Here is a 14,211-nt window from a genome sequence, read left to right on the forward strand (position 1 = left end):
CCTAATTTCTTTTTACAAAGAGGGGTGCAGGGGGAGATTCTCTGGGGACTCGGGAACAGGGAGGGGCTGGGCGGAGAGGCATCGAGGAGACCCATGTAGGCCAGCCGCCTCTAAGACACAGCCCCTTCCGACACAGCCCCTTTAGGCGGGGAGGGAGAGGGCGGGCCATTTCCCTGAGATCCTATAGGAAGTCCTGTGTGAACTGGGCCAGTTTTGTCCAAAGCGTTACAGTCCCCGCGCCCGGTACGCTGCCTGGCACCACACGTGGCCAAATCAGAGCAACTCTCTGGTCGAGGCCACAGATGACATCCAGGGCCCCTTCCCTGATACCCCGTGTCATTGCACTTGTCCCTCCTATGGGCATAGGGCATCCCCGGCACGGTGCGTGTCTTAGACGGCAGCGTCCTGGGATCCTTGTCTCTGGCTGTGAGACTCCCCAGGGCGGAAGCATCTCTGTTCAGGGCTCGGCATATCTGTGGAAAGCTCCCACGCGCAAGGCACCTCTCTTGTTCCCTGCCAGTGCCCCGGGCCCACTTGCTTGGGCCCGCAGTCAGACTCGCTCCAGGGCAGGGAGGAACCTTGTCGGGCCTTTGGTGCCCAGGCCGCTGCTTTACAGCCATGCCGAAATTTCAGATTTTCTCCTCCTGGTTCCTCTGGGGCCTTCTTGGCAGGCGTCACGGAGAGGAGAAAGGCACCAGGCTGGGCGGAATCCACCCCCCCCTCCCCTCGCTCCGGGACCCTCCTGGGGCAGCAAGCCGAGGGGAGAGGAAATCAATTTCAGAAACAAGACAGTTGTCAGAATCCGATGTAACCGGTTCCCGTCTGTGAAATTACTCGCAGGCCGGCTCCTGTCACCCCCAAGGTCCTGCCCGGACCAGCTGCTATTTACATTTTAATTTGATGTGAGAGGCTGATAGATTTTTAAAACACCGCGAGACAGCTCCGCTTCCTTGCTCACCCCCAGCCTCCACAGACTTTCCCACCAACCCCAGGCTTGGAGATGGGGCTCTGGGGCCCTACTTCCCAGGCCGGGGAAAGTTCCTGGCAAGTTTGCATAGACCTTGAGCAGCATTTGCAAGGAGCTTAATTCTTGTTAAGGAGGGGGCCCGGGGGGGGGGTCTCAGCCCCTACATTACCGGTGAGGAAGTGGAGGCTCAGAGAGGTTAAGTGGTTTGTCTAAGGTCACACAGCTGGTGAATGGCAGGAAGGAGGCCGAGCCCCAAGTCCCCTGACAATTCGTCAGCTCCCTTTCCTTTGGTTCCATTCCAGCCTTCTCCTTCTGCCTGCTTGATTTTTCTCCCACTCTGGGCTTTATCCCAAGAGTGGGGAGCTGGTGGGGGGGGCGGTGCGGATGATGTAGTGCCGATGAATCCCGGGGTAGCGCAGGAGCCCGGGATCTGGAGCGGGGCTGGGCTGGTGGGGCCAGGAGGCCAGGCCAGGTGGGGCTGGCCGTGAGTCAGGCGTCCTCTGTCTCCGTCTCCCTCCCTCTCTTCCGCCTGGTGAGTGGAGCTCAGCTGGTGCTTCTGACAAGTCCCCAAGCCACCAGGGAGGGAAGATTCAGTTATGAATACCCAAAGGAGAGGAACGGTGTGTGTGGGAAGGAGAATGTGGAAGACACAGAACAGGAATGCCACCGGCTGCTGGGAGAGGCCCGATAACATGTGGAAAAGGCACGGAGTGTCACATTCTGAGAGGAAGGACGGGCACCTCTCCATGTCACTCCTGGACCGGAGTATGTAGTCCTCACGGTGTTTTACGTTCCCAAGGCCTGCACCGTCCGGGGCTTTTCATGTGCATAAACTCACATCATCCTCACAACCACCTTATCTTGGTTCCCACGCCTCACATGGGGAGACTGAGGCTCAGAGAAGTAAACCGCCCAAGGTCACACAGCTAGTAAGTGGCAGAGCCAGGACTCGCCCCAGGGGCCCGTGGTTTTACCCACGATGCGACACCGGCCAGAGAAGGGCAGTAGACAGGCGACCGGGTCGCCAGCACTGGGGTGGGGGGCAAAGAGCCCCGCTTTTTCGAAGAGAAATGTGGTCACATTTGGGGGCAAGAAGATTGGTCTGGGAACCAGGAGACTAAGGGGTTGGGCTATTTTGCTCTCCTAGGTGGGGGGCCTGGGGGAGAGGGTGCAGGAGGTCCTCAGGGCTGGCTGCACATAGGAATTACCTGGAAAACTTCAAAAAAATTCTTGTTGCACAGTCCCCATGCTCAGAGGCTCTGGTTTCATTGGTGCAGGGTGGGGGCCGGGGTGGGGGGGCTTGTCACACATGGTTTGGGGAGGAACCGCGGGGCTGGATGGGCCTCCTCTTCCACCTCTGGTTCCTCCTCTGTGGTGGGGAGGACAATCTTAAAGCCAATAGGATTGGAGGAAGGGCGGCCAAGTCCTGCTTTTCTTGGCCATCTCCAAGGAAGAAGCTGTCCTTTTCCAGGAAGTCCTTCTGAGAGTCTAACTGAAATGTCTTCAGGATTTGCACAGAGCTTCTCCCTAGTTAGGAAGCTCTGGGCACGCTAAAATGCTTTTTTGGATATCCCCCTCTTTGCCCTCTGAGAGAAGATTTTCCAGGGGACAGGAGATACCCCCTCCCGAAGGCTCTTGAACCCCCCCCCCCGAAGGCTCTTGACCCCCCCCCCCCCGAAGGCTCTTGAGAGCTCTGTAAACCCACTTGTCAGAGGAGAAGGGAGCCTCCTGGCTCAGCAGCTCTCAGCAGCTCTCATCTTTTGTTTCTGGAAGGATTACATGTACCCATCTGAGGTGAGTGGGCCCCTCCTTCCCCCCCGTCCAGCCCACTCCCCTTCCTCCCCGCCCAGGCTTGTGTCTCCTCCTTGTTAACAAGATCGTGACAAGAACACAAGAACGTAGCCCTGTTTGGAGGTGTGAGATAAGCTGCCACAAAGGGGCATTGTTGGTGCCCGGGGTGGCGGGGCGGGTGGCTCTTGAAGCTCAGCCAGGCAGGAGCTCCAGGCTTCCCCAGAGAAGAGCTGGTGTGGGGCGGGGGGGTGCCTTCTGGTGCCTGCTTTGTTTTCTCCCTTCTTAAAGAGCCAAGGCCGTGGCGTTGTTAATTTGATTGCACCCACTTGGGCTGCACGTCTCCCCTGATTTGCCAAGCTCCACCTGAAGCATGAGATGAATTCAAATTGCATGGAAGCAATCAGCTTCGCTCTGAGGGGTGGTGGGGAGACGCCCGGGGAGCCGGGGGCCCGTGGGACCCTAGCTGCCCACCGCCTGCGTGCGTGCGGGCACGGCTGGCAGGATCGGCGTGTGTGTGAAGGGCTGGGCTGAGGGTCGTGAAGGGCGGCATCTGTGAGACTTGGACCGCAAAGCTGCTCCTGCTCCAGGGTGGTCTCGGTGGAGACCCACCGGGCCTCGCTCTCTCCGGCTATAAAATGGGGTCAGGCAGTTCTTCTTTGGCTCCCTGCCAAGGAGTACAAAGCGGACTTGGGGAGTATCCTCACGTCAGGGTGGGAACCCACTTCTCCCCCGTCTCTGGTCTTCCTTCTCCGGAACGTTGGGAAAATGATCGCTAATAATAAAAATAGCTAACACTTACGGAATGCTTACGACGTGCCATGCGCCTCGATTAATGAATTATCTCATTAAATTCTGCGGCCCGACTCCCCCAGCATTCTAGAAGGTGGGAGGCGTTTTTATTCCCATTTTCGAGATGCGAGAACACTCAACTCTGAGATTACCCTGAACATCGGAACGCATTCAGGAACAAAAGGAGGTGGTGCCATTTTGAGTTACTTGGAAAGCACTTCTAGGTCATCGCCGTGAGAGCACCCTAAACCAGGAGTCAGCAAACTTTCTGTGCGTTGGGCCAGCCGGGAAACATCTTAGGCTTTGCAGGCCCTGGGTCTCTGTTCAGATGACTCAGCCCTGCCACCGGAGCTCGAAAGCGGCCGTGGACGGTAAGACAGGAGGAACGGGAGAGACTGCGTTCCAGAAAAACTGGAAGCTGGCCAGGCTTGGCCCCAGCCCCGGTGTGCTGACCCCACCCCGGCCCTAGAGTCCGGCACACAGGAGTTTCTGGTTGGGACACTGGATGCCTTGAGACAAGGACAGCCGCGGGATGTTGGAAGGGAGGCCGTCTCGCCTTGCAGACTTCTGGAAAGCACGCGTGTATCGAACACATCACCGGGCATGGGTACCGGTACGGCCTGAACGGTGTCCCCCCGCAAAGGGATACGTCAAGTCCCCAGGAGAGACGGGCGCGGAGGAAAAGGGGTGTAAGGCCTCCCGTCCCGGGGAGAGGCCGGGGCGCTGCACCCACAACTCGAGGGCTGCGGGGAGTCCCCGAGGAGGCAAGGAAGGACCCTCCCCAGAGCCCGCAGAGACGGCACCGCCCTGCCGACATCTTGATTTTGCATTTTTAGCCTCCCTGGATTGCGAGAGAACCCATTTCTGGTTTTTTAGGGCCCCTGGTTCGCGCTCCTAGGAAACAAACACAGGGATCCAGCGCGGGTGAGAGATCTTCCCGCCAAGTGCCAGGGAGGAGAGGCCGCGTCTCTCCTCGGTGGAGCTGGAGGGGACTTTCCACCCCCTGCACCGTGGGGAGCCCGCTCCCCGTTACACTCCCACGCCACGCGCGGGCTGGCGGTAGGCAAGCAGGTTCAAGAGTCTGGGAGGGCCACACACACTCGACCCCTACCCCCAACCCCAGAGATAGACACTCGCTCAGTGAGCGCTCCGTGACTGCTGAATAATGAATGAACGGCGGCAGGCCTGGGCACGAGCAGACGTGAGCTGGAGAAAATCTTCAGAAACCCCATCTGGCCGTGTCTCCAGCCTCTGCAGACCCGAGAGGCCAGACGCAAGCCCGGTGCTCCTGGGCTGGAGGCCCCGAGGACCGGGCAGGGATGGGGTAGGGGGAGGGGTTCTGGGGGGATTCTCCAGTCTGCCCACCAGTGTCCTCCTTTCTGGCCCAGGACAGGACACCGGCCAGCTACACACAGACTCGTGAGTCACCGTAGGGGGGTGGGCACTGTGTCTGGGCCAGCAGGCTGCTCTAGGTAGAAACCCTGGCAGTGTGTCAGCCAGTATCCGGCTGCCTCAGAGCACGCCGCCGTCCCACCTTGCCCTGGCCAAAGCGAACACACCCGCCCTCCATTCTCATCTCCTGCATTTCTACTGGTGGCGCCACGGTGCTTCTCATCGTGGCTTCAGGCCTTGGCTCTCCCGGCGCCTTGGTCCAACCCATCATCAACGCCTGGTGCTTGTTCCTTCGTAATGACTCTTAGCTCCCCTGCTCAAGATCCTAGCATCACTTCCAGATGTCGGTGCCACTCTTTCCACGAGAGCTCTCTCCCTGATCCCAGGCTGCCACCCTGTCATTAGAGTTTCTCCTCGCGGCCTTCCACACGGCTTCCTACCCCAGGGCCTTTGCTCGTGCTATTCCTTCCACCACCTCTTCTTTAAGGCTCAAGTCCTACTCCTCCAGAAAGCTCTGTCTGACCATGCCTGTCCACGCTGGGGTTTTCCTTCCGGGACCTAACATTGCACTGATAGCCCCAGACCCCTTGCACGTGATCTTGCCTTGTTTCCAGCTCCCTCACTAGTCTCTCAGTTCCTTGGGGGGCAGGAGTGGTGATTTATCAGGAAGTGCATGTTTACCGCTTGACTGATCCAACGATTTACTCTGCTCCTACCATGCGGAGAGGCTTCGATCATAACGGGGAGAGCAGATCTGGGCTCCTCACTTAGGGTGGGGTTTGGAGGCACTGCTTCAGCTCTTTGCCGGCCTGTTTCTTATCCAGTAAACTGAGCCACCCAGTGATAACCCCAGCTCCCTTGTGTCTCAAAGTGTTTACTGTACCTTGATTAGCACGTAGGACACACATAATCCTTTGTTAATCAGATCTGCTGGAGCTGAACATAAGGAAGGCCTTGAATGACACCTCAGAGCCCAGACCCATCTGGATGCTCTCCTGTGGTCACGGTCACAGGGACTGCCTGCCCCCACTGCCTAAAGCCTCTAACAAGGGCACAGGGGCCCCAAAGAGCCTGGGGACAAGACGTCCCCAGTACAAGCTCTTTCACATTGGGAGCGGAGGTTGTACATGGGCAAGGTCACTCCCTCCTCCTATCCCTTCAGTAAAACACTCCTCCGCTTGTCAGGGGGCCCGGCTTGTCATGGTGATGAGGGGAGGAGAGGTCAGGGAAGGGGGCTGTCCCACGTGGAGACTGTCATTCTACCCTGACACCTGTGCAAAGGACCCTTCGGGGGCTAGGTTTGGCATGTGATGTGACTTGCTCCAATGACACAGCTGGCCTCTTGAGGTCAGTAAGATCTCCCACGTTTCTTTGGCTCAGACTTGTCTTTTTCTGTAAACCCTGAATGTGGCCCATTTGTTGAGCTCTGTTAATGCCTTAGGGGCTGAGGGAAGGGGAGAGAAGGATTCTGATTTCTCTTAACAGAGGGGCAAACAGAGTCCAGGGAGACGAAGTGACTGGCCCCAGGTTACCCAGGGTGTAATGGGGGACACTGAGATAAGAGATCAGGACTCCCATCTCCCTGCTCAGGGCCTTCCTGTCCCCTGAGCCATCCACTCATTTCGGCGTCCCTGGGTCCTGCACAGGGTGGGGAGAGCCTGGGCGGGGCCCCTGGTTGCGTACCCCCTGGGGAGGGTCTAGGGGCGGGGAGTGCAGGACGGAGCCTGGCCTGGTGACAGGACGTGTCCAACCTCTCTGCTCACCCCTGTTTGAGGAAGCAGGAGACAAAGTGCCGCTCCTCACTCTATGAAGTTGAAGATCAATAAGGCCAAAGAGCCCGCTGGATAATTATTGCCATGGAAATCACGGCAATGGCTCATTCCCTCCTCCCCTCCCCGCCGTCTCTCCCTCCTTTACCAGAGGCTGGGAGGCCAGGCCCCAGGCTTGCAGAGACCCTAGGCTTGGCACACACCAGGGTGGTGCTCCCTCGGCTGCCTCGAGGCTGGGCAGGTGAGGCTGACTGGTGACCAGCACTGGGGTGGGCAGGGTAGGTAATGTGCCCAAACTCCCCGGCCGTGGCAGGGCCAGCGGCGGACCCAGGCCGGTGTGACTCAGCAGCCAAGCGCTGTCCTTCTCTGCCACCTGCCACTCTGCTTTCCTGCCTCCTCCCCTGACTGCCGAACTGGCAGAGGGGCTATCCTACCCACCCTTCGGCCAATCAGGGAGGCTCATCAGGGCAGAGGGAAGCACCAAGGGGGTGACCTGTGACCCCGCGTGACGGGACCAGACCTCTGGGCTGGGGTCAGTTGGCCTGTTGTCCCCAGCAGGGCAGGCCAGAGTGGGCAGAGGCCTCTGCTGAGCTAGATGCCAGAGGCAGGCATTCCCACGGAGGGCCCGGCCTGCAAGGGACTCCAGTCTGGTGAGGACACAGGCCCTCCCGCCAGGGAGCACAGAGGGAAACCTCGGGCCAGGTGCTTGGCCTCCTCATGCCTGTTTCTTCTTGTGTGCAGTGAGGGCCCTTCTGAGCATGTGTGCGGACATCCCAATCCACACGTCCCGGGGCCTTCTGCGTGCCCTGCAAACAGCCGTCCCTCAGGCCTCGGGGTCATGCTGCTGGCAGGGAGTCAGGTCCCTGGGAGGACAGACTGCGGAAGACACTGTGGAAGATCCTAGAAGTCAGCTCGGGGCATTCCCTGGAATGTGGTCCAGAAAGGGAGTTGGGGGCTCTGGGGAGTCATTTCCTTTGGCCACAGACTCCTTGCCCTGTGGGAGGGGCAGGGGCTCTGAGGGCCGAGGAGGCCTTCTAGAGCCGGAGCCCCAGTCACTGGGTCTGTGGGAGGTGCTGCTTCTGCCCGACAAGAAAGTCTTTCCTTTGGGCAAATTTGAAATCAGGACCATCTCGGGTCATTGGATACAACAGACTTTGCATCCCGCCCTCTGTACTGCACCAACGGTCAACCGCTACCCAGGCCTGGGACCCCCCTTCCCCGGGTGGGCTCCCTCCACTCCTCCAGTCCCCACTTGGGCTCCATTCTCCGTTCTCCTGCCTTCCAGTGACTCTGCGGCCGGGTGTGTGCCTGTGGAGGGCTCTTGGATCTGGCTTTAATTGGTCTGACATTTTGCTAAACAAACAAATCAAAACTCAGACCAAACAGAGAGCCCTTATGGGTTTAATTGGCCATGGGTTCTGCCTTGGCCCAATCACTGGAGCCTTTACAAAGTGGAGGGGAGTCTGGGGGATATAACGGAACCTGTCTAATCAGGTAACCTGCTGCCTACGAGGGCTTCTGAGTCCAGGAGGCACTGCCGTGTGGTGGCACAACATCAAAACACAAGCAGCCCCTTGCACTCCAGACTAAGCAGCCTGGCTTTGTACCTGCCTCTCCATAAAGCATTCCCTTTGAAGATGGTTTATTTATTTATTTTTCCTGTGTGCCCGCTGGAGCAGGGATTGCCTCCTCCTCCTCCTCCTTTTGGTCATTATCTCTCTCTCTCTTTTGCATTTGAAAAAGGAGATAAAAGGTAGCTGGATGTGGTATTTTCTTCTGTTAACTGCATTTATTCAACCAAGTTCTGGGAGGAGGTCTGCTGTCCCGAAAGGACCACGTGCACACTGCCAGAGTCATGGATCGTCTGAGCTGGAGAGGACGTTGGGAACGGTTAGCGACTAGCTGCTAGTGTGGGCCTCTTCTTGTACAGACGAGAAAACCGAGGCTCAGAGGCGGTAAGGGGTGGCTCTCGGAGACGTAGCTGGTGGGTCACGGGGCCAGGACCAGCATCCGGTCTTCCGGCTCCAGATCTTTGCTCTTCCTACCAAACCATGAGTCCACAGAGGCAAGCTCTGGTCTCAGCTGGGACTGTATCTGCCAGTGACCTTGATCCAGTGCCCTACCTTCTTTAAGAAGGAGCTTTTTTGCCTGCTGACCTCCCAGGCAAGGCATGGGAAGAACTTTGTAAACTATTAAGTGCTCGCCTTGTGAAAGCGGCAAGACTGTCCTGGACGCTCAGGCAATCATGGGCTTAGCTCACACCAGCACTCTGGGGGCCAGGAGGGCCCGGTTGGTTGCCAACAAGGATGTCCGGGGGTTGGAAAACCACCTGCCCACTCTAACATGCCCTCAGCAACCCAGGGCCCTGAGGATAGGCTCTGCATGGCAATGCTACAAGCATCAGCTCTGGAATGCCAACTCCCATCAAAAGTCCATGCTACTGGGGCGCCTGGGTGGCTCAGTCGGCAGAGCTTCCGACTTGGGCTCAGGTCATGATCTCGCGGTCCTCAGGTTTGAGCCCCGCGTCGGGCTCTGTGCTGACAGCTCAGAGCCCGGAGCCTGTTTCGGATCCTGTGTCCCCCTCTCTCTCCGCCCCACCCCTGCTTGTGCTCTGTCTCTCTCTGTCTTTCAAAAGTGAATCAACATAAAAAAAAATTTAAAAAAAAGTCCATGCTACTTAGAAAGAAAATACCTAGCTTCCAAAAACCACAAGCACCTGGCATTTCATTTTCCCTGTCCTTCCTCCTTCCAGTGTATGGCAGGCACCTAAGTTCCAGCTCAGCAGACGACACTCGTGGCCTTCGTTGCCTCCATGCCCTGCGCTATGCCTTTTCCTCTGGCATGGGATACCTCCACCGCCGTCCGTTCCTGCCAGAATCCTTGTGTTCTTCCAGCCCCACTTAGAGACTATTGCTTTTGTGGAGCCTTTCTTGACACTCCCTCGTTCACCCCAAAGTTAAAATTGATTTCTCCATCCCTGATTCTCTTTGTATCACTTTGCAACCTTTGGAGGCATTTATTTTGTACACTATAGTCATTTGGGGTATAGGTCTACATCCTCCTCAAGATTCTAAATTCCCTGAAAGCAGCAACGGTGTCTTACTCATCACTAGATTTTCAGCACCTAAAACTAATGATTACTAACGATTATCGCGTGCGTATTTTGTGTCACGTACTGTATCGATTGCTGTGAGCTCACGTCTCGTGTGAACCTTCCTGATGAATAAAAAGTATTGTAACCTCAAACTTAGGAGGAAATTGGGGCTTGCAGGGATCACTGTCCAAGACTTCATAGCTCTCGGGGGGCAGACCTGAGATTCGAACCCTGATCTGTCTGGTTCTAAAGTCTATGCTCATAGTCACTGAGTTTTATTGATGTATTTAGTGAGTGCTCAGTGGAGATCTACTGAGTTATCATTGGAAACTGTAGGGGTCCATGGTGTAGACACTTCCCAACAGAAACCAGCCACAAATGATGCTTCTTATGACGTATGTCCCTTTGATGTGTTTACTTTCTTTCTTTTCATCTAAAGTGGGGATTAAGGTCAATAAAAAAGCGTGAGGTCTGATAAGGTGGAGCCATATTGGGTCAACATTTTCTCGAGTGTGTTAGAGGCACTGAGGCTGGCCTGGAAATGGGCTTTGAGGGAGGCCTGGAAATGGCAGGTCTCCGTGGCCAGCTCTGCAAGTGGGCGGGGGGAGCACTGGTGGTGCTGTGTCCGAGATGGGTCAGGGATGGCTGGGAATGGCTTGCCCTCCAGCAATCTCATTGATGACCCATGCGCCCGGCTCTTTCAGCTTCCAGGGCCCTTTTAGCTGAAGTCAGAGCGGGGAGATGGGAGAAGGCCCAGGGAGAACGGAGGAGGAAAGGACAGAGCAGCACGGGGGGACGTGCGAGGGGAGGAGCTGGGGGTCGGCTACCTGGAACAGTATGGCTGTGTACACGCAGCAGGGTTTAGCTCAGAGACAGTCCCCGAAGACAACTGGGAACACCCGTGCCCCACCCCAGCGCGCACCCCCCTTCCTCAACATTGCCACTCTGTCACAGGTAATCTTCCGGCAGCTGAGTAGTGTGTATGTAGCGTGATTCGGGCTGCCGCAGAAGGATAGACAGACCCTCCAGCCCCAGACAGAGGCCCTGCCGCGCTCAGTCTGCCCATACCCACTGCCCTCGGGCCTCAGTTGCCCCTGGCCCTGGGCCTCCTGTCTTGCTGGCATTCGGGGCAGCACAGGGGCCCCCGGCATGGCTGGGGCAGGTCACTGGGGAGCATGGGAGACAAGGGGGCGTCTGCGACACAGAAAGCGTGTCAGGAAAAGGCCATCTGAGGAGCACGCGAGCGCGAGGGGGGTGAGACGGCACAGCTGGAAGGCAGCCTGGCGGCTGAGGGCGGTGGCGGAGCAGAGGCTGTGTGAGGAGGTGCTGACAGACCGACTCACAGGCGGTGGGGCGGGAGGTGCGGCGAGCGGGAAAATGTGACCCGAGGTGTTGGTGAGACAGCAGATGTGAGAAAGGCATGTGCATGTGCCTTGCTGTGGAAGGAAGCAAAGGAAAGCGACAAGGCGGCTGAGATTAGGGAGCAGGTCCGTGTGTGTGTGTGTGTGTGTGTGATTTTGTGTTGCACATGCTCACAAGGCTGGATTTACAAAATGTGCTTCCTCTGAGTATCTCTGGGTGTCACATAGCTGCTTCCTGAGTTGTGCAGTGCGGACAGCACAGAAAAAATGCAGGCCCTGGGAGGGGAGGTGAGTTGCTCAGGGCGCCCCCCCAGGACACCAGGGACGGCCTGACGTGAACTGAGTCTCCTCACACAGCCCGCCTCCTGACTGCCGCATCACCCATCACCCAGGTCCCTCTTGTCCCGCCAACCATGCGCCACGAAGCCACAGCCAGGCTCGTCTGGTAGGATCCCCTAGTTTAGAGAAAACAAGGGCAAAAAGGGGGCGGGGGAAGCCTAAGGGTCTGGGCTCCCTCCTCTCTGCCTCTGACAGCGGCGAGATAAGGATCAAATACCAACGATGGTTCCAGAAGGAGCCTGCTATTCCTCTCACCTCACGCAGGCAGAATTAGCGACGTCCGCCCCGGCTGAGGGATGTAGATTGATTGCCTGGTGTTATTAAGGACAAAGTGCTTTTTGATAGTGTGAGGAAGCAGCTCCCCAGGGCGGGGATTCCGGCGCTCGGAGCTCCCTGAGCATCGATCGCTGGGGCTCCCCTGTCTTGTGCTGAGCTGAACACGGGCGCCGGCAGGCGATAAAGAAGCTATGATCCTCAGCCGGGGGACCCCACACCAGGCAGTCATTCCCACACCTACCCCGCAGGGACTGTTAGTACGAATAACGAAACTGCTAAGTTTTCCGCAGCGTGCCGGGGGCCAGCGACCATACTGGCTGCTTGACACATGTTACCGGACGCACGCTCGACACGGAACGTAACAGGCAAAGGTACTACCACAGTTTTCATCTTCTCTGTCGGGGAAAATGAGGTACGGCGAGGCCAGGCAAGCTCGTCAAGGTCACAATAAGTACAACGTGGCGCCCAGACTCACACTTGGCTTCGGTCTGGTGTTACAACACAGGCTCCCACCGCTGTCCCTCGTGGCCCACGGTCCGTTGCCCGACCCAGAGCCAGATGGACGCCGTTCCCCTGACACGATACCTGGGGGCCCATGATACAGTCCCCTACGAGTGTCAAGGGATAGGCTCGTCTGGTAGGAATATCTGGGTGACTTGACTGAATTCGGGAATATTCTGGGCTTCCGAGGCCCACGAGGCCAGCTCTAGGTCCGGGGATTTGGAAACCATAGAGCATCTAGTGATGCGTCTTGTTCTTTTGGCTTCCCCCCACCATCTTCCCCTTTCTGTGATCAGTTCCCGTGTCACTCAGACAATGTGGTCGGGTGGGTGGGCTGGAAATAAACCTCGGGCCCAGGGAAGAAGCTGGAGCCTAGACAGGTGAGGTGACCTGGCCAAGGTCCCAAGGCTCATCCCGTAGGACTCGGAGCCCAAGGTTTTCCGCCCACAGGCCTTTCCCCCACACTGTGTATGAGGTATCCTCCTTTCTAGGCCACAGGCACGTTACACACAGCAGGTGTGCACTGAGTGGCAGAAGTTAAGTGTTAGGCTCGTGCAGTTGGAACTGCCAACCTGCGGAGCAAAGCGCACAGAATGTGACCCGGTACTCGGGTTCAGCAAACCAGGAGCTTATCACGACGGCAGTGGAGTGAGCTGGGGCTGCTCAGGGAGAGGACTTTGTTTTAGATGAGCGGGGGGGGGGGTCCCGAGTGCACCTCCGACCGGGAGCCCTCCCTGCCTCCCGCCCACATCTGGAACAGCAGCAGCGGGGCTGGGAGGCTGGGTGGGTGCGGAGACGGGCCCCGGCCTGTGGTCGGCGGGGGGGGGGGGGGGGGGGGGGCGCTGGGAGGGCCGCGTGCGGGCAGGACTCACTCTTGACGGTGAGGAACATGGATTTGCTGATGTCGGTGCCCACGCCGTTGCTGGCCTGGCAGAGGTAGTAGCCCATGTCCTCTTCCAGGACGTGGCGGATCAGCAGCGAGCTGTTGGCCAGGATCTGGGTGCGGCCGGTGAGGGGCACCGGGTGGTACTGCTGCGGGCTCCCGCTCCCTGGAAGGAGGCGGCCGTTAGGGGGCTGGTTCCCCGGGCGAGCGGGCAAACCATCTGGGTCGGGAAGGGCTGCCCCAAGGGATGCCCTCATGGCCTTCTCTTGCTGCTCTAGGCCCATTTTGTGGCACCCTGAAGGACTCCTCTGGGCGACACCTGGACATTGAGCTTCAGGGCTGCACTTGGACTTGGATAGAGGCCAGCCGTCCTCCAAGGGGGGCTTTGCGGTACCTCCTCCCCATTCCCCCAGTATCAGTGATGGGCATGGTCTACAACAAGAGGCTAGCATGGGACCTAGATACCAAATGTATCCCTAGGAAGAGGAAGGGCTCCAAGAAGGACCATAATCCCAGAATAAGTTGACTGGTGACAAGCGGGAGTCAAGGAGGTTCTGGGTCCCCGGGGCAGGGTGGGGAGGGCTGGGGAAAGCAGGCAGACACGGAGTTCTAGGGCTGGATGGGGGGAAGGGAGAGATCAATCGGTGGGGACAAGAGGAAATTTGGAGTCGGCACGACCGTCGTTCCTGGACGTTCTGCAGAGCCCTAGGGGTGGCTGAGGATAATCTCCAGAGCAAGTATAGCCTGGCGTCCCATTAAAGCTCAGAACCCGGCTCCCGCCACCCCTCTGCACCCCCGCCAAGGCTGGGAGTTGTGTGCAGGAAACAGGCCCAAGTCCCTTCTCCCCATTCCCCGACCGTGCTCGGAGACACTGGCTGGCCAGGGGCTCACCCTTGGCATGCTTCCACATGACCTTGGGCGGGGGGTAGCCATCCACTGAGCAGTTGAGCACACCAGCTTTGCCATAGATGCCGTCCTGGTTGTTCGGCTGCACCACAAATCGAGGGGGCACTGCGGAAAGAGGGAAGGCAGGGAGAAACAGATCATCT

The 14,211-nt window shown here is 58.0% G+C and overlaps 1 protein-coding gene across 3 annotated transcripts in view; it reads right to left on the reverse strand.

Annotated features, from left to right (window-relative positions):
* The window catches only part of DSCAML1 (DS cell adhesion molecule like 1), a 350,275-nt gene that overhangs the window by 65,623 nt on the left and 270,441 nt on the right, over positions 1-14,211 (reverse strand). For all 3 annotated transcript variants that reach the window (XM_023239146.2, XM_045038356.1, XM_045038357.1), the window contains 2 exons: positions 14,054-14,173; positions 13,152-13,328 (listed from right to left, as the gene is read on the reverse strand). In XM_023239146.2, coding sequence (XP_023094914.2) covers positions 13,152-13,328; positions 14,054-14,173 — 297 coding nt within the window. The remainder of the gene's footprint in view (positions 1-13,151; positions 13,329-14,053; positions 14,174-14,211) is intronic.

This window comes from Felis catus, chromosome D1 (assembly GCF_018350175.1).
Source record: "Felis catus isolate Fca126 chromosome D1, F.catus_Fca126_mat1.0, whole genome shotgun sequence".
NCBI lineage: Eukaryota > Metazoa > Chordata > Mammalia > Carnivora > Felidae > Felis > Felis catus.